At 44.5% G+C, this 25,053-nt stretch overlaps 1 protein-coding gene across 1 annotated transcript in view; it reads left to right on the plus strand.

The window, feature by feature from the left end:
* The window catches only part of COL13A1 (collagen type XIII alpha 1 chain), a 48,698-nt gene extending 30,360 nt beyond the window's left edge, over positions 1–18,338 (plus strand). The window contains exons 20-38 of the mRNA XM_072340662.1: positions 108–152; positions 654–698; positions 1,269–1,337; positions 1,846–1,869; positions 2,843–2,896; positions 3,221–3,265; positions 3,495–3,647; positions 4,191–4,289; positions 4,904–4,957; positions 5,713–5,754; positions 6,256–6,282; positions 7,188–7,268; positions 8,580–8,615; positions 9,631–9,684; positions 9,971–10,024; positions 10,693–10,728; positions 13,769–13,855; positions 17,745–17,783; positions 17,995–18,338. Of these exons, the coding sequence (XP_072196763.1) occupies positions 108–152; positions 654–698; positions 1,269–1,337; positions 1,846–1,869; positions 2,843–2,896; positions 3,221–3,265; positions 3,495–3,647; positions 4,191–4,289; positions 4,904–4,957; positions 5,713–5,754; positions 6,256–6,282; positions 7,188–7,268; positions 8,580–8,615; positions 9,631–9,684; positions 9,971–10,024; positions 10,693–10,728; positions 13,769–13,855; positions 17,745–17,783; positions 17,995–17,997 (1,047 nt within the window). The 3' untranslated portion in view covers positions 17,998–18,338. The remainder of the gene's footprint in view (positions 1–107; positions 153–653; positions 699–1,268; positions 1,338–1,845; positions 1,870–2,842; positions 2,897–3,220; positions 3,266–3,494; positions 3,648–4,190; positions 4,290–4,903; positions 4,958–5,712; positions 5,755–6,255; positions 6,283–7,187; positions 7,269–8,579; positions 8,616–9,630; positions 9,685–9,970; positions 10,025–10,692; positions 10,729–13,768; positions 13,856–17,744; positions 17,784–17,994) is intronic.
* The last annotated feature ends 6,715 nt before the right edge of the window (positions 18,339–25,053 follow it).

The raw sequence follows: 25,053 nt of genomic DNA on the forward strand, positions 1-25,053 counted from the left end.
TTAACTGAGGAGGTGTGACACACCGAGGTGCATTTCTTCCTACTGGGAAAGCAGAGCCAGCAGTGGAGTCCATGCAATTCAGAGCAATCCATTTGTTTTTCTCTCAGGGAGAAGCTGGTGACGTTGGTGCTGCAGGATCCCGGGGGGAAAAGGTACAGAGGGCTTGTAGGCAGCCCAGCTCTGGGTTTGGTATCACAAAAATATCCCTATATGTTGAAAACTTAGCAGAAATGAATCATTTTAAAACTGAGCTGTCTAAGGTGAAGGTGAAAAGCAGAAGGTTAAGCAGAGGAATAGACCTGACCACCACTTGCTTAGTGGCTGTACCTATGTTAAAGGAACAGGCTGACATGATCCCTCAGAACCATCTCTTCCAGCTGCTGGTGGAGCACACTGAATCTCTGGTGTGCCAGAGAGTATGTCAGGCTGGTCTGGGGAACAGGTATACCTCCAGGTATTTTGGAAGCGTACTTCCTCGGAAGAAAAACCTACAAAGCTACTTTGTGGTGTTACTGAAGTATTGCAGGTTACGTGCAAGGCTTTCTATTCCAACCTAGTTGGAAATTGTTTTAGAGGACTTGTAGAGTGCAGTAGTTGCTGGAGTTCAAGCAGCTGAAGTGACGGGTATTACTAACAGCATCTTCTTGTTACAGGGAGAACGTGGTGCACCAGGAGAGCAGGGACCCATGGGGCCAAGGGTAGGTATCCCTTCACTAATGCTTACATATAGTTTTGGCCCTTCAAAGAGATCTAAGGATAGTGGGACCACACTGATGGTCAAGCTTGGGCCTCTGCTTTCTTGATCTTCTCACCATTGCTCAAAAGCTCTTTCTCCATACTTTCAGCAATAGATATTGCTCCTTCAGGGGAGAAGACTTCTTAACCTCATCAAGGTGAATGCACATTTGTAGAAGGGGGCGGTCTGGGCACCCAGTCTGAATGCAGGCCCTTGGCATATCTGCAAGTGGCAATGCAGATCTGACAGTGGACACAGTTCCTGGGTTCTGGACTCTGCTTCACCACGTACCAGATGTGTAAACTCTGACGATTATAGCACGATAACCTGGAGGTCATCTGGCTACATCTCTATAGCGTTCCCTCTATAAAATACAATTTTAAGAACGTTGTTCAAGAAATGAAAAATGGGAATCTTGTGAAACAGATCCCTCTCTGAGGCTCCCATTTTTTAGCGTGACCCCCATAGCTCCCAGGCTACACCGTGGGAAGGGCAACCCCAAAGCTCTGACTGAAGGTTGGCTATTTTGCAGGGCCCCAAAGGAGAGCCTGGAAAGGATGAAATGATGGACTACGATGGTAACATCAGTGAAGCTCTCCAGGTGAGCAACTGCCCTGCTGTCCATGAGGTGACAGGTTTCCCAGGGGATACAGAAAACCCAGCACAGTGTAAATCTTCCTCAGCACTAACAGCAAAGAAAAATATTTGTTTATTCTACAGCACCCTTAGTCCCACAGTTCCCTGCATACTGTTTTGATAAATATCTGTGTATCTTACTTAAGTGAGAAATTAAGTCTGGCGGACAGTAAGGCCACAGGAATCCCCCAGAGAGCAGCCTGGGCCTTAGGTTAGACTGATGAATAAGCACTGCAAAGCCTCCTCAAAGGTGTGTGCTTGGAGCAGTTGCGCCCAGCTTTGGGTTAGTCTGGGTTCCAGCTGGGGAAAAATATGTAATGGTACTGGGGAGAAATTGCTGCATTGCTCCTTGTGACTCAGAGCTGTTTTTTGGCTTCGTTTCATAGGGTCGTATGAAACAAGGTCTGGGAAGAAGCTTTGTTTTCAAATGACTGTTACCCTTTCTCTATTTCTTCACTTTCTTTTTCTTCTAGGAAATACGAACCTTGGCCTTGATGGTGAGTTCCTAGCTTCACCGTGTGGCTCTAAGTGATTAGCCATGTGTTCATCCTAAGCAGATACCTACATGATTATTGCACAGCTAAGGTCTGTTTAGCTATTGCTGTTGGGGTAGTGTTGACAGCTGAAGGAAGAGCTCATCTTGCCATCTGATCTTGGCACTGGAATTAGGATCAGGCCTTTTATTCCTCTAAGAGGTGTCATCCCCTGCTCAGAAGGGGCAGGGTGGAGTTAATGGGGCTGATCAAGATAAAGAAAACTCATTGACAGCACTCAGCAGACACTTTGTAATGAGAGGGGAATACATACTTTCACCATTGGTATGTATAACTTGATATAGGTCCCATACAAAAATCACTTAAAACAGTGGTGACAAAAAGAACCTCTTTGAAGGGAAAGGCAAAGTGATTACTTGGAGCCAAAGAAGAGGGTGAAAGCATCTGTGTGCTTTGTTTCTTAAGACAACAGGAAACTTGACTGGGGGGAAAAGGCTGGGCAAAGGAAAATGGGTATAAGCATTTAGGCTGAGCTGCTGCCTAGGTCTCCTTAAAGCAGTAATTGCCAAAAGTGATGGTAAAATCTGCTCATAAATATTAGTTCCACTTAGCTCTGCTTAAGCTGTACGTGGGATCTAAGAAGTGTAGTGTTTCTTATGGTCTCTATTAATCTAAAAATATGTATTTGTAGATGGGAAGGAAAAACCCTTGTTAAGTTCATCTCAGTTCTAAGAGTGAATAGCTGTGGTCATTTTTGTTTTCTTCCATGAGAAAGTAGAGGAATGTGTAAGTATCTATAACTCTTTGGGTTTGGGCTGGAGCTTAGTTAGGTCTCTGTATTGCTTTGCTTCCCAAGCAAATACAACTTTAGGAGTCTCCAGGAGATTTCTCCCTAAACACAGAGGAGCTCTTTGGTTACAGAACACAAAAATAAAAGCCCTGATGATATTTTGAAAATGAGTTTTACTTTGTTTAGGGACCGCCAGGACTTCCAGGTGTGGCTGGACCTCCAGGGCCGCCAGGACAGAAGGTACTGAAGAGCTAGGGGAAGAATTCACACACGTCCCCTCCCCAGCGCTCCTTTTCTTCCTAGTCAGCACTGTCAGGCCAGGTCCTGCCAGGCTCCACTTCTCAGCCATGGTATCCTGAATCCCTTTTCCCACAGTGATAAGTCACTATCTCAGAGATGAAGGATCCTTCCTACTCACCCTCCCCCTTACAAAACATCTTAGGGAAATTGGTCTTTGCAGGGATGGTGTTGGTTGGACACTGTTGTAGTGCTGGGGCTGTGAACTGTCATTCTGGGTAAACAAGGCTGCTTTCAAATGGCCAAAGTAACAATTTTGTGTTTCAGGGTGAAATTGGCTTACCGGGTCCTCCAGGCCATGATGGAGAAAAGGTAAGACAAGCTACCTCTGTGGATTGTTTTATCCTTCGATAGCCTTAATTGGAGCTAATTTGCACTAATACACATGGCTGCTTTTCCACTTGGAGGTGGGAGGGGGAAGTAGTTCCAATTGTGTTACTATGAGTGAATGAGCAGCAGAGGCTCTGTGCTGGGGAGTCACTCTGCAGGGCTAACATTTCTCTTACCTGTCAGTCTCACTTATTGGGTGGATTTCTTTTAGGGACCACGAGGCAAGCCAGGAGAAATGGGCCCCCCTGGACCTCATGGACTGCCAGGAAGGGATGGACCACCTGGAATAAAGGGAGAGCCAGGCCAGATTGGAGTTGCAGGAGAAAAGGGTGATAAAGGAGAGCCAGGACAAGCGGGTTCACCGGTGAGTACATTGGAGCCCCTCGGCAGTGTTCTGCTCTTGTGGCTCTTCAGGTTATGGGCAGAGCCATGGGATAACTCGGAGCCCCTAAGCAACTGGGGCAGAGTGCCCAATCTCCTGGCTTGAGCCTGTCACAACTTCTGCACCCCAACACTAGTCAAGAGGGTTTATGTGCAGAGAGTTTTTGCCTCTCTGCAGGATTATTAGGATAAAGCTCTTGCAGTAACAACAGCTGGCTATTGGAGTGATTTCTAGCATGTACTCCAGCAAACTGCATAACCACAAGCAGAAATTGGAGTCAGGAAAGCAGTCCTCCATTGCCACTCTGAGGAATGGCACATCAGCAGTGACAGGAGGGTGTTTTAGGCACACTGTGGTCTGGTTTCAATACTAGCAAAGCTTTGCCTTTCCCTGTGTATCTGAAAGCTGTCTGGGTTTTCCATTGTATTGTTGGAGCACACAGGGCATGACTCATTTCTGGCAGTGATATCTGTAATACCTGCAAAAACGTCTTGCAAAAAGCTGCAAATCTTTCTTGATTCATAGGGTCTTGATGGCCCCACTGGAGAGAAAGGAGAACGAGGTGACCAAGGGATGCCAGGACCACCAGGCTTGCCGGGTCCCATTGGACTTCCAGGATTGACAGTAAGAGTGAAAAAGACAGGCTGACCTTTTCTGCTCAGTGGAGAAAGAACAGTACAGAGCAACACACATTTCCCAAAGTGCAGTATATCTCAGGATCTCTAGACCATCCTATCCCCTGGAGCTCAGTGCTTCGGCGTCAGCAGACATGTCAGGTCTCTGGCAGCAGGCAGGTAGCCAGCTGAGCATCAGCTCCCACTGCTCTCTGGAGGAGCTGGGCTCTGGCAGCTGCCTACAGAGCCTGTACAGCTAAGTCAGCCCACACCTAGCTTGGTGTCAGCATGAGGCTGCTGCTGAGCAGCTTGCTGTTCCCTCCCTGGGAGGCTGTACTGCAGCAGGGATGTCAGGTTGCTGTTGGGGAAAGGCAGAGTCCTGTGCTTCCCTTAGACAGCCCCAGGACACTGCTCCCAGAGACCTCCCATTTTGTAAGGTTGTCATCTTTGGAAGCAGAGGTACTGAAGAGACATAGGTGAGCTGTTAGTGAAACACCTGATATACTCTCACTCCTCCTTTTGGGCACTGTTGCTTCTCAGTATGTGGGTGATTGACAAGTGGCTTCTGATGGAGTGAAGCTCCAGAAGGCAGCTGGCAGTGACAGGCTCTGTTGTTGTGTGCAGGGAGAGAAGGGTCAGCCTGGGGAGCGTGGAGACAAAGGAAATCCAGGAGAATCGGTAGGTCACCTGTCTCATTTCCTTTCTGCAGTAGGGGAGGGATGGCTTTGGCAGCAGTGCTCCTGAAGGCCAGCACATCCCACCCTCTTATGATACATTCCACAATCTTTATCTTTGGGACTGAACTGCCAGAATTGCTGGCCATCTTTAGCTCCTGATGCCCTACTTTTCTTCTACGTAAGAACAGTACCTTGTGAGCAATCAATAATGAATGCCTAAAGAAGAGCAGAAGACAATGGGAGGCATAAGCATTACTTTCCTCAACATTTGTGGTGAAACAAATACCTGCCTGGACCTGGATGTTTTCAATATGTGTTGGCTTCATGAATTTGCCCCTTTTCTCCTCTAAGCTCACTGAACTTCCATAATGTCCTGCAGTGAGGAGTCCCTCAGGCTATCAGTACTCTGTGTGTGTAGAGCCAGCTACCTTCCTTCCTTATACTTCGAAACAGCTAGTTGAAGTAATGGTGGGAGACTAGTGGAAGTGTATTTTTTTCCTGTAAAAATATCACTGCTTTCCTTTCTCCTAAATCTCTGCAACTGCTGCAATAACCCTTTCCAGCATCCTGCTGCTGCTTCTTGGCTGCTTTGTCCTGGATTGTTGTTGCTTCTGAATGCAGTTCTCTGGGGCAGTCCAGGTTTCCAAGCCTGGCGGAGCTCAGCAGCTCCATGTGCCCTGCCTCCCCCCTGAGCAGTTCCCCTTCACTTGCTGAGGCCAGCAGCTTGATACTGACTTCTCTTGCATTGCTTTCTAGATGTCTGGACCCCCTGGACCTCAAGGCCCACCAGGACCTCCAGTAAGTGTTGTGATTCACCTGAGGAGAGATGAACTGGGAGTGTGAATGAGATGAAAGTGCCTGGGGAGAAACTGGGGTGCAAAAAACACTGCAGCATTGAAGCAGCAATGCACTTAATGTCACTTCCAGAACTACCTCCGGGGTAGGTCAGAGCTACGGTGGGATGGGAAGTTAAAGGGTGGGAGGTTAGATTAGCCTGAGATGAAAGGGAAGACAGTAGTGAGATGGGATGGACAGGATTAAAGGGATCAAGTGCAGAAATGGTCTTAATAGCAAGCCTGGCCTGCTGCCAGGTTGTTCTTGGCGAGAGCCTCCTCACTGCCAGATGAGAACAGTACGTGAAGTGCCCTTTACACAAATAAAGAGGCCTTTGGGCTAAGCGTTTGTGCCCTTAGTGTGTCAGGAAATGAAAGCTTTATGTTGCCCAGTGAACTGGCATGCCTGGGTTTTAAGGCACACCCTTAAGTGTTGCTCATATCTCATTTCTCATCCCAAATACAGGGTCTTCAGGGCCTCCCAGGACCGAAGGTAAGGCTGACAAATTTTGAATCCTGAAATTTTGTTTGCTAGTGTTGTTCAAAGTGCCAGAATTCCTCTCAGCAGCAGCTTCATAGCTTTCAAAGAGCTTGTTCTTCCATATTGGTAAGAGAACAAAACTGTCTGCGTGCTATCCTGAAAGGAGGGGTTTAGCAGCATCCATCAGGAAAAGTGGTCATTTTCTCCTGTTCTCAGCTGGAGAAGTGGGAAGGCTCTGGCCCTTGGAAATCTTCCCATGAGAACATAGCTGAAATCTTTGTCTGAAGGGTAAAGGTCTGTACAGTGGGATGCACGACCTGCCATACAATCCAAAGTCACTGAGCTCTATTTTAAAATTAGCCAGGTTTGATATGCTGTACATCCTGCTGTAATGCCATTCAAGAACTTCACTGTTCTCGGGGATTTAAAGCTTTCTCATCTCTGTCTACATGTGCTTATGCTCAATCTGTTCTGCTGGTTGGCAGGTGCAAAGGAAAGGGAAAGTCTGTTTTCCAAAAGATTTTGACTTTTTTCAAAGCTTAAGGACACCGGCCATTCCTTTCCCATGAACCTACAGTTTAAAATCCAGAGCCACCCTATCAGATCATTACCGAGTACTTGCATTTACCTGACGCTCCCTGCAAGAGCAGGGAGAACAATACAGGAGGAAGTTCAGTTCCCCTTTGACCATCTTTAATTATCCTCTGGACTAGACTCTCCTCTTGCTGGCATTGATTAGAACAAGTCACTTTGACTGATGCTGGTTTTCTTCTGATTGAACCAAGAATTGGTTCTAAAGCACAGCTCTTTCTTAGCTGCCTCTCGCATTCTCTGCTGCTTTGTTGCTCTTGGAATGAAGGATTGTTTGTTATATAAGTGGTGTCACGGTGGATTTGTTTTCTCCATCCTTCCTTTAGGGGGAAGCAGGGATTGATGGAATGAAAGGAGAGAAGGGTGTCCAGGGTGAAAAAGGAGACAGAGGGCCACTGGGATTACCCGTAAGTATCCAGGAAGCAGGCAGTGCTTTACAAGCCAAACTGGTATCAGCCGTAAAAAGATCCCTCTGTAGGAGATGCACGCAGGGATTTGATATGTAAAGTCAGAGAAAGAGATGGTCTATAAATAACCTTGCCTTCGCTTCTTAAACTCACAAAGCCTCCATTTCTGAGCAGAACCTGTGGTCCTTTTAGCAATCGTTTTAGTTCTTCCTGCTTCTGGCCCATAGATCATTTGCAACCTCTGTTACTGGTCTTGCCCCATTTCCCTGAAGCACAAAGATGTGCAGAAGCGAAAAGTAGACACCTTCCCAACAGTCTGTCTCCTGGGCAGGCTTTGTACAAAACTCAGTGTTTCCGAAAGCATCCAACCCTTGCTGTCCACTACTTTCCTATCACTTCTGCAGCGGAATTGATGCTTTCCCTGATGCAGGAGAGGCTTCCTGTGCTCCCTGCTGTACATGAATTCAGTATGAGAATAGTGCTAGTGCACTGCTTAGCTTACAAGGAGGGATTTGGGCAGAATAATAAAACTGCATGAGCTTTGGATACAAACCTGAGGATTTTGCAAAGAAAAGACCACAGATCATTTCTGCTGAAAGCCCCTTCACCTGGTGTCTGAGATTCATCTGACTGCTGATAAGGAGTTGGCGGTAACTTAGTCCTACTCAGTTGCTGTACCAGTCCCCAGATTCTCTCCTCATGTGAATGCACTGATGGTAAAGCACACCCTCTCCCTTCACTGAATGGTACTGCCTGGAAACAAGCACTGCAAAGACTTCATCTCATGCTTCATGATTTTGTTGTCAGCTTTTGTTTGATCACTCAAAGCTGACTTTGACTGAAATGTGCACATCTTTGTTTGTAAAATGTTTTCCTTTTTCAGTTGTATTTATAGCAGTTTCCTTCCTGCTCCTGGTGCACTTCATCTGACTGTAGGCACCTGAGGCGTGTTTTTGCCGTGGGTTCCATACATGGCCAGTGGGGAGAAAGTGGTACTTCCAGAAGGCTCTAATGTGAAGGGTAGAAACCTCCTCAGAGGTTTTCTTTGATGGCATAGAAAGAGGGAAAATTTGCATTCTGAGGGGGATCCAAATGTTGCAAGTCAATATTATACGTATTCAGTGTTTCTGTGTTTTTGTTGGTTTGCTTGTAAGCACCATCACCTGTCCTTGAGATCTTTTGTTGATTGCAAGCATATGTTTGTCTGGAGTCACTGCTTCACTCACCTCTCCCCTCCTCTCTCCTTTCCCCCCTCACCCTCTTCCCCTTTCCTCCTGCCTTGTTTTTGTTCACCTTCCCCCATCTGTTCAGGGTGCTTCAGGTTTAGACGGCAGGCCTGGACCACCGGTGAGTTCCATTTCTCCATTGCCCTATGTTACTCTCCCCCGTACTGTGACTTGTCTTGTCTTTACCATCAGTCTTGTTTACACCAAAAATAACCTTATTTTCTCCAAAGCAGGTTTGGGAGGGGGAGGTTAAACTTAAGGATGAGAAGTGATAAGTCACACACTTGTCTCCTTTGATACTTTGAGTCTGTCTGGATCTCCACATCATAGTCTACTTGTTCCACTTCACCTCAATAACAAGACAAATTTTGCATGGTTCCGTGACACTCGGTTCTCCTGCCTACTTTGTTGTGAGGGGTCTCCATCTCCATTCTGTCTTTTTCCATGGTCGCCTTGCTTGCAGCCTTTTCACTATAGCAGCTGTTGCTGCTGTGTGGCAAAAGTCCAGGCTGTCGAGTTAGGAAGGTGAATGCCTCACTGTGCAATGTACTGCATGGGACACATCTGAAGGCTGTGCTTTTTCTAGGCTGCAGAATGCAACTCTGAAAGAGTTGAAGCAGGCCCTTCAACAGGCAGTGCTCCAAAACAAGTTTCACAGGTGTCTTTCAACTTGCATGACTGGCTGCAAACGCTTTTATTTTTGCCAACTCAGCTGACACTTGGGGGAAGGAAATGACAGAAAGAAGAGAAAGTCACTTACTATATTTCTAAATAGCCTTTATTCTGCTACAGCTTTCAGCCTTGTCTGTGACAAACAGGAGAGAAAAAATATCCATCATGGCAGTAATAGAAATGCTTACTGTAACAACCGTCAAGGCATAGCTTCAAAACTCAAAAACGAGGCTCTGTGAGATGGTGCCGGTGCAGTTCCCATGCATGCTCTTCAAATGGCATGCAAGAACTTCCTCAAACCCATCATCACCATCACTGAAAGCTGTAGTGATGCTAGATGCCTTTAAACGTTGGACTGGCCTTCTCAGCTGTGCTTTTTTCCTGTAGGAGCAGCAGCATCTCCTAGCTTCAACAAAGCCCTACAATAGGAATGACCTGATGTCTTTTCTTTCCTGCAACTACAGGGTACTCCAGGACCAATTGGAGTTTCGGGACCAGCCGGACCAAAAGGAGAAAGGGTGAGTTTGGTTCAAAACTGAGCAATACTTTGTAACTTCTTTGAAGATATGACAGCTCCTTAAAATGGAGAAGCTCTGTGTCTTTCTAGAAGCTGGATTTTTTTCTCTCTTTGTGCATGAAAGACCCACAGTTGGCATCTTTGACTTCTGTCTTTTTCTTGGGGATTTAGGTGATTTAAAACACGTCGTTTACATTTCCACTATAGTATTTTGTTAGTCACTGCTGTGCTGCCTGTTCATACTGAATGGGTGTGTAACAATTTCTACTCTTCTGCCTCTATTTCAGGGTAGTAAAGGAGATCCTGGAGTTGTAGGACCAATGGGACCAGCAGGACTTCCTGTAAGTAGGGATTTGTTATCTATGAGTGCCTGTTTCCTTGTGGTTGATAGCTTAAGTTGCGACTGCAAATAGCATTTGCAATTTCAGCTAGGTTAGGTGTTAAATGACCAAAGTTAAGAGCTTAAATATCCCATGGGAGCAAAAGAAGGAGCTGAGTAGTTTCAGAGCAGTCATTTAGAATGAGGATGAAGCTAAAGGGAACTGTTAACTCACCATAGTCCTCAAACTACCAGAGGAAGCTGTGTGAGACTCCCAGGATTTGTATCTTAGTCCAGAGTCACAGAATTGTAGGGGATGGAAGGGACCCCTGGAGACCATGAAGTCCAACCCCCTGCTAAAGCAGGTTCCTTACAGTAGTTCCTCACAGGTAGGTATCCAGGTGTCTCCATTGAGAAAGGCAGTATCTTTTCATCGCTGTGACAAAAATTGCCTGCAGTGAAGTTCTCTGTTCTTTCAGCTCGTTGTGTTTCTGTCTTAGAGAAGAAGCAGTGGTGTTTTAGCCTGGATGATCTAATGGAGGTGGGAAGGAAGTCGTCTACAGAAAACGTTAGATTTTACCATCTAGTAATTGATATAAGCAGAAAGGACAAATTCTTGGGTACAAATTCTTCTTTTTGAGTGGGCATACAATTTTAATGTATTTCTACTTTCGTGTTGATGTATTTCAGGGTTTACAAGGTCTGCCTGGTGACAAAGGAATCCGGGTGAGTTACCACGCAGATTTTGTTCTTTGTACAGTGGTTATTGTCTGGGCAATGTAAAAATAGCTAGCATGTAATTCTATCTGCTGGTCCTTCACATTAATCACTTACTGTACCTGTATTTTAGAAGGTGATACCTGTAGTTTGTGTCATCCTCTAGGACATCACAGTACATCTCTCTGAAAGATAGAGGATGATTTTCTAATATTTCACTGTTGTAATAACTCTGTTGTCACTGAAGCGTAGGGCTTCATGTGTAGTAGAGTTAAGCCAAGATGTCAAGCTTTAGGAAACCCTGCTCTCTGTTTTGTGATGTACGTAGGGATTCCCATGAGAACTAAGTGAGATGCAGCTGCCAAATCTTACTGTGTTACTTTTGAATTTGCACTGAAGCGTGGAAAAGAAGGTTGACCTCCAGCAAATGGTTCTCCAGAGAATTTGGGAGAGAGAAATTCAGAGATGATAAATTCACAAACATTAACGAATTGGACATGAAGTCTTCTCAGATTTTGTCCTAAGTGGATGTGGTGAAGACTTGGGTCAAAACCAATAATGCAAGTGGCTGCTCTTCTGCCTTAATGTTCTTAAAGGATAGCCATGACTAAAAAGAATGCATAGAAGCTCCTTTTCCAATCGATTCTCAGTGACATGAGGAGTATTTTGTTTTTGAAGGCCCCGAGCCGTTCTGATTAAAAACAGAACGAAAGACCAACAGTTGAATATAATTCATATTTAGAAATGCAAATGTCTGGATTACAGTTTTAAGATTACAATTGTGTAAATGTATCAAGCAGTTTAATATAGTACATGTGTATGTATTTATGCGTGTACTCATACATACACATGCACACTTTCTTCATAAGACTCTGGTATCACCTAAATTGACCTGAAAATAAGTGCATATGCCCATGCAGTGATTTCATGATATGAATTTGCTTTTCAAACATATTGTGAGTGTTCTCTGTTCTTATCTGCAATGTATTTCTGATCTTACTCTGCATAGAATGAGCAGTTCTGAAAAGCAGTGGCCAATTGGCATCTTAAACTAGGGGAGAAAGGTCTGCATTTCCTGGGAGCTCCAAAGTTCTCCCCTTTTTTAATTAGTCCATTTCTGGCTTTGCTTCTTAACTTCCTCCTTATTAAGATGTATGATGTTTTGTTTTATGTGGCTTCTAAATGGATCAAAAGCTGTAACAGAATTCCTAGACTCGTTCATTTGTTTTTCACTGGGTTTTTCACTGGCTGTAGATAAGCTAGTAGGATTTCCCTGAGCTCTCAGGTGTATTGTCTGAATGTGTCCATCCCTTTGAAGTCATTGCAGACATCTTACCACCACCATTTAGGAAAGCTTGACCCAGTGTTCCCTAGGGTTTGCTCTGTTACCTGGTATTCCCATCTGAGCACTAGTTTTTCCTCAGTGGGGTTCTGTGCCAGAACCACCTCAGAAGTGAGGAGTAATCTCCCCCAAATTAACTGCTGGCAAAACTGTGACAGTTCAGCTAGGAGACCTCAAAATGAGCAAGAAGAAAGCTGTGAAGTTAAAGACAAAGGCAACAACACTCTGACCTGACCTGTTCTATAGGGGGTGGGACCTGGGATACCACACCTCTGCAGAATGCATGGCGCTTTCATATGAAGCTTTTCAGTGTTGAATATGTTAAAAATTGAGAATCAACTCTGTTAAGCTTCCCAACAGTTTGTCAAAACCCTCTGTGCACCCTCTCAGTTCCTTTAGGCCAAGTAGCACTTTTTAAACCTCAGCAGCCTTCCTGCTGCCTAATGTTCAGTGCGTGGGACACGCAGAGCCACGATGGTGGCACCAGGTTACAATGGGAGCAGACAGCCCTTCAGAAAACCCAGCTGAAAAAGTGTCAACCCTGTCTTTTGCTACCAAGCCGATATCTTTGCTGCTGTTCTAATGCCTGTATTTTTTTCTTATGTGTGTATGTGTGTCTTCCTCGCTCCTACAGGTCCACCTTTGTCCCCTTTATCCCTTCCTCCTCTTCCGCCTTTCTTCCTGGTTCCTTCCTCCTCCCTCCAGAGCAACCCATGCTGCATTTTCCTGGATCATTCTCTGTTCCAGTGCTTGGTTCTGGGTGATTCCGTCTCGTTGCTTCTGCTCTCCCATCCATTTCTCCTGCCAGCTTTGAGTTTAACACATTTTAAAGAAGAAACAGCAGCCTGTGCTGTCTGATGTTATCCCTAAATTCCTTTAACCTTCCCCACAAGGACCCTGAATTCAATTCCCTGTGCAGCAGCCCCTTTCCTGGTTTATGCTCAGTAGCTGTGGTAATTTCCTCAGTTATACAGAAAGATTTGCTGTTGATATGACCAGCAAACATCCAGCCTTGGCTGACCCGCTGTGGGTAGGACATATTGTCTCTCATTCAAGAGGGGCCACAGGACATCTGGGCATTCCCTTAGCTGCAGCTGTGGCTGGCTTTCATAGACCCACTGCTTCCCCTTCAAGGAAAACAAGGCTCCTCTTTGGTTATTTTGGTGACTTTTTTCTCCTTCTAAAACACTGAATGAGAATTAAGAATAGTAAGAAAAAGTAACATCAGCACATGGAGCCTGGGACAACAAATGCCTCACAACCACAACAGGAGGTCCTGGCTGGGCTCGGCCTCAAGGCTTGTCCCCCAAAGCACTGCTGCTCATGAAAGCCACCTCCAAGCACCAGCTGGGGACTGAGAGCAAGCAGCATGCAGTGTCTCTCTTCCCACTGACATATGAGAAGCCCAGGGAAGTGTTCATCCCAACAGTGCAGTGCTCTGCTGCCACTACGGCACTCCACCTTCCTTTGATGCAGCACCTGCATCAGTGTGGGATTTTAGGAATAGCTTTTATGTTTGTACAGCCTAGGAAAGGTTGGTGGTACCGTACGTCGTTCTTCACTTACCATCTCAAAGGGAGGTTCCTCTTCTTTTAAAATGTTTCCTACATGTTCATTTTTAAACTATCGCTGACATTTGTTTGAAATGGATGATCCTAAAGCTTTTGTGTATTCTTTTTTTTTCTTGGACTAAACTGTTATTTACAGGGGGAGAGGGGCAAGAAAGGCTCTAGAGGGTCTAAAGGGGATAAGGGAGACCAAGGAGCGCCTGGATTAGATGCACCCTGTCCGTTGGTATGTTCTGTTTTATCAAATGTATTGTTTTATGTGTTGGTGGGGAAGAAAAGACCTTTGCTGCTAGCTATGGTTCTTCTGTGGAAGCGTTCAGTGTCATCATGCCTACATAAGAGCAAAACTGGTTTTGTTGCCTCGGAGTAACAGCCAGCCACTGTGATTGCCTGCGAATGACACAGGGCACTCGAGCCGCGTTACCCAGACAGGAAGCACATCTCAGTTATTTTCAGTGGGATATATTTCTGCTAAGATACACTGTCTATAAATCTAGATGAATAAATAAATGACTATGTATACGTTTTCATCTAAGCTCACGCATTGCAGTGAATGACCATAAATCCCAGGAATGCTCATGCATCGTGCTTCTAGAAATTCATGTGCTGGAATTTCCAGTCAGGATAGGAAGAATGGATGATTTGAAAACAGACGAGATATCATTCCCATCATCTCCAGTTTAACTCAGTTACTCTGATTTGTAGATTGCAGAAAAATAGGCAGCTGATCACACAGATAAAATAAAACAGAGAGCAGTGTCGTGTGTGTTCTGGGTATGCAGCAGAGTGTCCTGTGACAGTCCCAGTGCAGGACTGTGCCTGTCCTCCGGTGCCATGGAGGTGACTGGCATCAACTGAAATAACGATAGTGGTTGATTTCATAAACAGGGTCTCCGAGGTTTTAAAGGCGAGAAGGGTGAGCCGGGGTTACCTGGGCTGGACGGGCTGGATGCCCCATGCCCATTGGTATGGCGTACCTTCCCTTTCCTGCATGTTTGTTTGCTTTTATATCTTGGTTGTTATTTTCTGGTACCTCCATGTAGTTGCATGCCCTAGACATGTATGACAGCTCCTTCCTCACCTCTCCCCATCCCACCTCCCTCACACCGCTGTTGTCAGAAACAGTCTTTTCCTTTCTTCCTATGATTCACAGCTGCTGCCAGTGTTACTTTATGGCATGAGGGAAAACGCAGCAGGAATGAGAATTTAAGTGCTGCTTCAGTTCTTGCTTTGCCTTCACTTTGAGAACTTCCGTTAGACTAACACACAAAAGCTGCCTCTGCACTAGTTTGGCTTCCAAGCCAATGAGCTGCAATGCTTATGTCCTTCGCTAACTCCAAGTGCTTGTATGTGGTTAGCAGTTTGACACCGCTCTGTGTTACTCAGTCACTCTGAATACTGACTGGAAAAATATAGCTGTTAGAGGCCCACGTGAGACGTTACTAGACACTTATCTCCCTCAGCTCCCAGTAGGTAATTCCTGTTTGTGACTCCTTCCTGAAATGAAAGTGGTACCCACAGCATCCAAAAACTTGAACTTGGAATTACCTATTTCCCCACATCTGTCTCATTCCAATATTAAAAAGTGATTGTTGTGTTAGTGCTTTCTTTAACCCGACTACTGTAGCACAAAAGGTATTCAGGAACACTTAACCTCAACTGATTTCTAACTATCCCATTAAAGAATACCAATTTATTCATTGTCGGAGATCATTTGTGGACATGCTGCATTCAGGTGACGTTGTTGCTCCCTCCAGCTGTCTGCACCACTCCATAATATCCTGAGACTTGTGCTCTCCTGCCCTTCCCACCCCCATTTAGCATGGCAAGGTTTGCTTGAGGATGATCTTTCTGAACCTTACGTTCACTTAAAGGTGTTTACTTTCATTTGCAAGAGATGTAATATCTGTTCCTTCAACTAGCTGGAAAAACATATCCCAAGGAAAAATGTGACACCATATTTAGCAGGGCTTTCTATTTTCCTAGTTGTGGAGTTACCATTAGGAAAGCCTCAATCATTATTTGGCCTTTGTGAAGTGCTAGTGTTTGTGTTTCCTCCAGCACTCCCTCCTCAGTATGCTGCCATTTTGTCTTCATAGCAGCATGGTAACTAATTGCAAAGCCTCAGTTGCTGCTGTGTCAATTCCAGGTAGTATAAAGCAAATCTCAGAAGTGAAACCATGCCTGCAAAGGAACAAAAGCCATGAGTTTCACCTCCCACTGCCAACAGCCAGAATTCCTACAGAGCAAGTTTGGGCTGAATACAGCACCTGATTTCACAGGTGCCAGGGATTCTGCCTGTGCTCCCACAGACTGCCTTTTGTTAGTCTCTGCTCTCAATGGCCACATTACAATGGCCACATCTTCATGCCTATAAGGAAACTTGACAGAAAATCTGGTGAAATACAGATGCTGCTATTTTTATTTACACATACAGCGAACTGGCATGCAACCTGGCTTGAGAACTTGAGTAAGCATGGGTTTTGATCCAGCTCGGTTAAAAGCATCCTGCTGACACATTCACGTGCATAGCTTATGGAGGCCATGAACTAATGATACACACATCTGATATGTGGATGGAGATACTTGATACTAATAAGCATGTCCCATTTCCATTCTCTGCAAATTAGCCTGCAACAAACACTTCCTTATGACCCTGGTCTTCCTCTGATCCCTACACTATAACTCTGCCCTCCCATTCCTTCATGCACCTAACTTTCCATTTCCTCCCGCAACGCACCGCACCAGTCACTCCTACCACCACCAGAGTACCAATGGGAATGCCACAAGTTACCCAGTAATTAATTGATCTAAAGTTCAGGATTTCCCCATAGTGGGAGGAGAGGGGGGTGAAAATCTACCACAAGGGGGACCATAGTCCAAAAAATGCATTCAGAAAGCAATATGGTTGCAGCATATGAACTATCAGTTCATGAATCTCTTGGAAGCATCTTTCTGATAGGTAGCTTTTGTCCCAATATGCTATTGTGCATTTGCTTTTCTATTCATTTTGTTTTGTTCCCTTCTCAAATGGGATGATGTACTTTCTCACGAGGTACTTGAGGAAGTGAGAACTGAGTCCTTTAACTGAAGAAACGTGCCTGCCTGGCTCTTTGTACAATTTCACTGCTTGCAGTTGGGTTCTCCTGGGGAACAGAATCAGCCCCAGAGCTTGACATGCACACGCAAGAAGTATTTGACTTCAGTGCTGCAGGTGTATCTCCTTGGGCATGACTTTTCAGCAGCTCATCTCCTGCTCAAGAGTACATTATTATCAACACTTGGTTCCCGTTTTCTCATATTACGTGCTAATTAATGGCAGTAATTAACAAAAGCATTTCCCAACTGCTTAGTCTCATGTATTTTAGTAGCAAAGTCCTTGAAGTATCCAATCTTCAACATAAAAAAAAATAATAATGAAATTGCATCCTGATCCTGCCCAAGGTTTTGGAACTGCAGAGTTGAGGAAGTATTTTATGGAAATCCCACTGACTTTAGTGGGGCAAAAAAACACAAAACCAACCATTCAAGGTGCCAGCTGAGATCCTGGAGCAGGATCTCAGAGGCAGGAGGGGACAGCTGAGCAGTCTGCCATGTGATAAAGCAAACCTTTCAACACGGGGCAGAAAGGAGTTTTTTTCCAGGCCCTCCTCAGGAGCCAAAGTTAGCATTGCCCCTGGGGTTTGCCTGACCTTGCTGTGCCAGGAATGATAACCCACCTCAGTGCTATAGAGCCAGGCCTATGATATAGCCCTGCCATTTTGTGTTCCCCGTGGCCAACCTCCTGCTATACTTCCCTAGCTGAACAGGAGCTCCTCTGTTCCTCTCCTTCCCTAAGGAAAGCCTGGTTAAGCACCTTCCTTGGAGAAGCGTGCACAAGCTTATGGCCCTGGTGTGAGCCTGCAGGCAGCCCCTCCAGCCCCAGCCTTGCTTCCAGCTGGGCTTGGCCACAAGCCTGGGTCACTGCAACGGGCTGAGGAATATCTATCCGACTATTCCTCCAACCCTGGTTCAGGCTGTTTGTTGCAGCTGTCATAGTGAATCCATTCCTTCTTTCCTCATTCTTTGCACTGTTTTCTGTGTCCTGAACTGCTGTTTCATTCATGCTTCTGCAGGGAGAAGATGGCCTTCCGGTTCAAGGCTGCTGGAATAAGGTAAAATGACCTTGGGAATGGTGGGGCTGTGCTGAGTTGGCAGTGCATGCGGTCTGGCTGGGTTTTCCAGGTCCATACCTCTGAGAAACAGGATACAAAACTCTCCTTTGTTTTACACCAGTGTTCAGTGTTATGGGTCAAAAAAGGAGAGAATTGTATTCGCCATGGCTGCAGAATTGTCACTAACATTTGTTTATCTTCTCTTTTGCAGTGATTGTTCTAACCCTGGACTGGCCTGTGTGTGTTATTGTACATAGAATATTTATTTTTATACAGCGTTCTTCTCCGAAATGCTCAAAGTTATGCATTTTTACAAATTATCAAGAAGCTGCATTATTTTTTTGTACAGGAAATGCTAGATCTCCCTTCATCCCCGTTTGTCAGTTCTCTGTGTATGTCTTCATAATGCTTGTTTTGTCATGGAGTACAGCTGTAATATTTACATGATATGTGTGTGCACATGATGGATATAGGAACTTAATAAATTATTGCATTAAAAGTGCCCAAAGGAACTGCCCTGTATACCTTCTAAAGCAATTCTCCTTTTTTTTCCAAGCTGGAATCATTCAAGACTATTTCCAAGTAGGATGTATTTTTATTAAAGAGAAACATTCACAGGTTTTTGTTGATTTAATTCAGATACTGCTGGGAAAACACGCAGTGTAATGGGAACTTAGAGATTCTCTGACTCATGACTGCGGAACAAGGTGACGTTTCATGAGCAGATTCAGACCGCCAAGTGCAACCCACCACAGTTCCTCAGGGTGGCCCAGGGAACGCCTCAAAAGCTGTACTGGGTGTCTCTTGCCTCCGGCCTTAGCAGTTACTTACCTGGATTAACTCTCATGACAAGAAAACCCAGGAATTTAAGAATCTTCCTAAATCATAGGCCTGCAACTACCTTAATTAAAGCCCCATTTCAAATCGAACATATGGCAGAATACCTCGATGATATCTTAGTGAATATTTATTAGATAAAACAATCTGCGTGGCTCTTTTAATGCTAACCAAAGTCGCATGGAAATTTGCAGTGCGTCATTGTAATTTACATATGTACATCTTAACAATCCTCCTTGTCCTACCTTTGTTAATGTCTAAAGCCTAAATTACCCATCAAGAAAATCATCAGACTAAATGAACATCAGCACATGCACAGAAAGTTAGCAGAAGCCTGGAAACCTGAACTGAGTTTCATCTAAAAAGCAGCAGAGTTTCTACTGCCCTGAGTCCTTTGCTCAGCTGCCCCACAGCTCCCCACTCAGATTGCCCTGGGAGTCAGAAACTCCCTGTAATGTTCATTATTTGTATGTGTCTTTATATACCAATGTTGTCCTTTGGATGAAAGTCTTGCACGTGCAATGAGATGCTCAGGGTACTGGAAAAGAAAGAAAACAAACTGCAGAACACTGAGAGATTTTTGTTTTCTCAGCACCATACTCCATTAATGTAATAAGAGCAGTATGTATTTAAGCATGGATGCCATAAGGCTCTAGTGTTTTAATTACGCACCTGTTGAATACAAAGCAATAAAACCCCAACCAGCTGGCAGGATTGGTTTGGGAAGGTGATAGCAGCAGCTGCAGTGAATGTCTTATCTGGTCTTAGAACATTGGGTCCATAAGGTAGGTAGTTTGAATGCTTCACGCCTTTCTAAAAATGCTGGGTATAGTTCATCCTCAAAAACATACAGACCCACAGAAGAATCTGCTGGTAACTCCTGTTCCCTTTGCTGTCTGTCGTGTATTTTTCTCTTGTAACTGTTGCTTGTGTTTGTACTGCATGGGACTGCCTTTGCTTGGAGTTGTCCTGACTAGAAGTAAAAGCAACAGTGGTGTTGTCTTAACATAGGCTGCTTGCATATCACAAGGGTAGGAAAGCAGCAATGTGCCTGGTGTTTGCTGCTGACCACAGCCTGGCTTTGTTGTGTATTTTGAACTGAAGCAGGTGGGTGTTTCAGACTGTGTGAATACGAGGGGCTGTGGGAATAGAAACCCCATCACCCACTGTGGATAAATCAGAGGTTGTGAATAAGCATGCAGTTGTGCCGACCCAAATATAAAAGCCTCACCTTTCTAGAACAAACCCAAAGAGCTGAAGTTGGGTTTGTGCCATGCCTAATGTAACGGTTCCGTTTATGGATCCCTGCCTGCTAAAACCTGTAGCTAGGTTGTTGTCGTTGTTGATTGCTGTTAGCTCTGACTGGCTGTTCTCATGTGAAATCCTTTGTCTGCCACTTCAAGGGACAAACTCCTTGGCTGATAGCCAAAAAGTGAGACGAATCTGAGGGTGGAGAAGCTTGGGAAATGACAGCAAAAAAAGAATGCAAGAAGGACCTTCCTGAAGATTTGCTGAGATGCTTTGCAGGTTCCCTCCCTGGAGCTTGGGAAGAGTTCTTCAACTGCACGCCAGGAAGCTGTGCCTGGGTAATGGCTGGTGGGACAGCAGGAGCTCAGCGTGACAACGCTTTGTGCTTTGCTTCCTGTCTTCTCCCAGAGGCCAGTGGCAGAGCTGGGAAATGACACCGTTTGTATTATTATTTTTTTTCCTTTGGTCCTTTTCACTTCAGTCAATTATTGTGGTCAGACTCTTCAGATGAAGAATCAGGCTCATGTCCCAGCAATAGCTGTATGAATGAGTGCAAGACAGACAGTATTTCAGTGGGGGGATCCTTTGATCCAGGAAAGAAATCCTCTTGAGCAGTTGTCTTCAGAAAAGTCAGTCAAGCCCTACGTGCTCAGTTTGGAGTGCTGCTCTGAGAGGATGTGAGGAAACCTTTTCCTACCATCTCTAGTTACCAGATGACAAACTTCCACCTATACCTTTGATGATTCCATCTTTAACCTTTTCATCACATGCCACCTTCTCCTGGTAATGGAGAAAGGAGCTAAGCCTTTTGCTGAAAAGGAAAAGCCGTGCTGCATTTTGAAGGCATGAAGTACCTTGTCAGAGAAGGAACACGAGGAGTATGGACAACAGTTTCACCACACGGTTCCTTTGCTTCCTGTACTTTGCTTCCTGGAGGTATTTTGTCTGGAGCCCTCAAGAAATAGGCTATTCTGCTGTCCTACTGGGGCCCTTCTGGTGGGTACCTCTCCACAGGTGTACTTACAGATGGAATTTAATGATCACAAGGGTTGAGTCCCATGGTGACATGCTTTAATAGATGCAGGCTAAGGAAATAATGATTTGGCAAGGTGCTGAGGGTGCCGAGGATGCTTCCAAGCCACTGGAAGGTCAGGACATCCAGCTGGGGATACTTCATACCAACCCAGCATCCATCGTTCAGTTCCCACTACTAAATTTCATTTGCATGTACTCTATAATATTTTTCCACCAGAGCTCTTGCAATTTGTTAAAAAAAAGCTTGAAATTAATTAATGCAGACATATAATGCAGACATGACTCATAAGATTTCTACTCCATTGAGTATGTTGGGAATACAATTTATCCAAGCATTAAAACACATATTTAACGTTGTGCATGTGATTCCCGTTGGCCCAAAAGCTACTATTTGCATATTTAAGTACTCTGGTGAATCAGAGCTATTATTACAGCTAATAATGTTATCTAAGCCGTTAGGCAGAACTAAATCATAAACCATTCTCATTTCTTCAGAGAGAAACAGCTGATTTCAAGTTCATAGTGATCTATTTTAAAGCCGAGGAAGCCCCAGAAGAAGTAAGCTTCATTCAAATAGCCTTTGTCAGTTCAGCTCGAATGTCCTGCCCTTCTGGTATCCCATGGACCCCTCTGTTCACCATTGCACAGAAAGTATACTTTTAATGTAACTCACGAATGAACAAGTCCTACTTCTAGTCTCACCTGAGCTATAGAACCCTAATTGCAGTTTTTTTATCTTCACACCTAAGATTTATTCCATAAGTACAGTAGTAAAGGAATACGTTATTTCACTTAGGAACCAGGCTGATGAAAGGTTACTCTATTTTATTTGTAGTTCTTATTTTTATGGGGGTTTTTTTTGGAGGGGGGAGGGAAAAGGGGAGAACCTGACCAGAACTGCAGGCGGTAGGTGTGCATTTTTTCTTTCTTTTTTTTTTTTTTTTTTTTTAATGAAAGCAATTATATATATAGTTTGATAACATTACTTCTACATTTCTTTTTATTGACGGTATTTTTGGAGCGATGTGTTGGCTCTTTTCTAGCGTTTCCTTTTAAATATGTTTTTAATGGACTTCTGGAATAAGTTTGTAGAAGTTCCTGACCCAAAGTGTCCTGAGGACATTCCTGTTGTGTTGTTTTTATTTTTCTCCCTACGTTCAACAGTAAGATGGTGCTTTCCATAGGCAAACCAATTTTCAGCAGGGATGAATGTATCCCTGCAGGCCGTGCCTAGGGACCAGGTGCCAGTGACCTCTCCCAGATGAAATGGTTTCTCTAGAGCTCTACACCTAGAGAATTTAAAAGGGCTATTTGACAGGCCGGCTGATTAAAAATGGTCTCTCCTTTTCTTAAGCGGTCTGTCATAATGAAATGAGTCTGGTGAGAGTCACTGTTTCTTCTTCAGTAGCATTCTACAGCCTAAAATCTCATCAACTTTGCTAACGGGCTCTGAAACAGCTATTAATGATGCTTTCTTGAGAATAGCACACTCTTGGTAGTTACCTACTACATTATTGCTACTGTTTTCCCCTCTAAACCCAGCGGTTTACTTCCTCTTGAGCTCATCTTTGGGCTTTGCTTCACACTGAGCATACTCAATGGGATGATGCTCTGCTGGATGAGGGCCACCATTTCTTTTACACAATTTGTTTCTCCCTTTGCTTCTAGTTGTTTATGGCCCAGACAAAATGGGTATTTTCTCTTCTGCATTTTTATAAAACCCTCAATTTTTCACATTTTGATCATTCTTCTACTCACTTTTATTTATTCATCCTTCCTGCCTTCTTGTAGCCCTTCGTTGTCAAAACAGAACATGAATTAGGACTGTAGGTGCTAGTAGTTTGGAGAGTTCACTGGAAAGCTTCTACTGTTTAAAATGCTATGTGGCAAGGCCAGTTTAGCTTTATAGTTTTCCTATGATTGTCTGTTTGTTGAAGTTATCAAATAAATGCCTTTTCTCAAGCAGAAAGAATTAGGAAATTGGAGGGTTTTTGGTTTGTTTTTGTCATTTGCTTAACAAAATCCTGCTAGACTCAAGTTCAGTAGGTTAAAGGTGTTAGTGATAGGTGTGAGAGGATCTTGTATTCTTGCTTTCTGCTGGCTGTGTCTGCCAATCCATTGTTCCCAGCAGGGTTTTGCTGGGAGCGTGAAATTCCATTTTGTGATAATTCCATTGTTTTCTCACAATATCATTTCAAAATTTTTCTTCAGTAAATCTCCCCTTCTGCTCTCCTGCAAAGATTTGCTTTTAGCCTGATGGTGCATGCGAGCAGCAGAGCCACAGACCGGGCAGCTTCACCCTTCTGAAGAGTCATGTAGAGAAAGCACGCCATCCCTTGGTGCTCACCTGTGAAATGCTCATGTCATTGGCACTGCACCCAGTTCTCACCTTCGTGCAGTTGGGCACCACATCGTTTGACTCTGGTCAGACGTGAGCTTGCTAATTCCTGCAGGAGGATGATTTCTGAAGCAATTAGTTTAACGTTATATATGTGGTTTCCTTGAATTGTACGAGAGAGATGTTTAGTTTTTCTTTGGTGGCATAGAACGCACAGTATTTAATATAGCCGTAGTGATGAGTTATGGGTAAACACTGACAGGCCATTGCTTCTGTGCGTCTCTTGGACACTGATTGAAATATCTGAGCCTGTATTTGCTTTTTACACTGCTTATACTGAACTTTTATTAATATTAAATATGGAACGCTATTTGGCTTTCATTGCTGTAAGTGCTGTAATGTGATTTTGTATTAGCGGTAATTGTTGTTGTTACAATGCTGGCTCTCAGGCGTTATTGCAACTCCTTTTGACACAGCTTGGAATTTTTAGGCCTTTAAGAAAATTCCACACTAAATAATTGATCCGAGGGAAAGAACAAAGGGCTGTTCTTTCCAATCATCTTTTCATCCTTAGTGGGAGCTTCTTCAGCCAGAGCAAGTATTTGCTTTTCCTTTTCTACTTTTTCCTTGGTAATTTGAGAGCTTTGATTTGTTTTTGTCCTTAAACCATAGGTATTCCAGGACAGTCTGCATTTGTTACGTATGATGTACATACTTTCTTTTCCCTTTTATAAAAACACCTGTTTACTTATGCATAGTTTGTCTTTTCTTTTAATGCCAGCTGATAAACCATGAATTCTCTGACCGCTTTTCTCTCTTGGGGATGGTTTTCAGATCAACATCGTAATGAAACTACGCCATCTGCTGTTAGTTGGTCACCCTGCTGACTGGGAACTGGCCGGCACCTCTCAACCCATTTGGTAGATGGACAGAAGTCCCAAGCATACTGTTAGCACCACTCCGGCCTTGGTGGAAATAGCTGACTATAGGACAGAGTCCAACTCGGTGCCTGTGCTAAGGGAAAGGCAACATCAGTTGGAGTTGTATTACTGGAGGCCAGAGATCCCAAATCCTCCCACTAAATCCTCCCACTGCCTGACCAGCCTTATCCTAAAACCTGAAATAACTCAGCTGCAAAACACAAAGTTACTTGAGTTGTGACACCGAGAGGAATTTAGCAAACAGGGGAAGCAGAGGCTGACTGAATGGCTATGTGTGTACTTGGATCACTGTGATTATCGGTTTGGCGTGACACCCTATTGCACTAAATACTGAGGCAATCAATAACAAGGTGCACACCACTCTCAAAACCCAAGAGATGTTTGTTAAGGGACCTGGCTTAAGTCAAACATTTGATCTTCCCCCCCCCGCTCCTCCCCAAGAATAATTAGGGAGAACAAACAAAAACCCAAAAGACTGAGTGTGCGGGGATGGCAGAACCTGCCCTGTTGGCTTGCTTTTGGTAAGGCGTGGTGACAAGGGGAAGGTGCCTTTGGCTTTCAGTGCCATGACAGCTATTGTGATGATCGCACCGTACCTAGTGGTACATTCATCTCGTCCATTTTGAGACATCTGAGAATTAGCCTGCTACCTCAGAGCATGCTCCCCTCAGCTAAACAGGAGCTCAATATCCACATGGCGTTCCTTTACAGGTATGGAGGGGTGAGCAGGAAGAGCCAGCTGTATCCTTTCAGTCTCTTCGCTCAAGGCCCTAACGTGTTTAATTATTCAGAGGAGCCATTCCATACGTGTGATCACCATGCCACCTCTCCCTGCACCTCGCCTGTCTGTGGCTATTGTTTCTGAGCCTTG

Source organism: Excalfactoria chinensis, chromosome 6 (genome assembly GCF_039878825.1).
Source record: "Excalfactoria chinensis isolate bCotChi1 chromosome 6, bCotChi1.hap2, whole genome shotgun sequence".
Lineage (NCBI taxonomy): Eukaryota > Metazoa > Chordata > Aves > Galliformes > Phasianidae > Excalfactoria > Excalfactoria chinensis.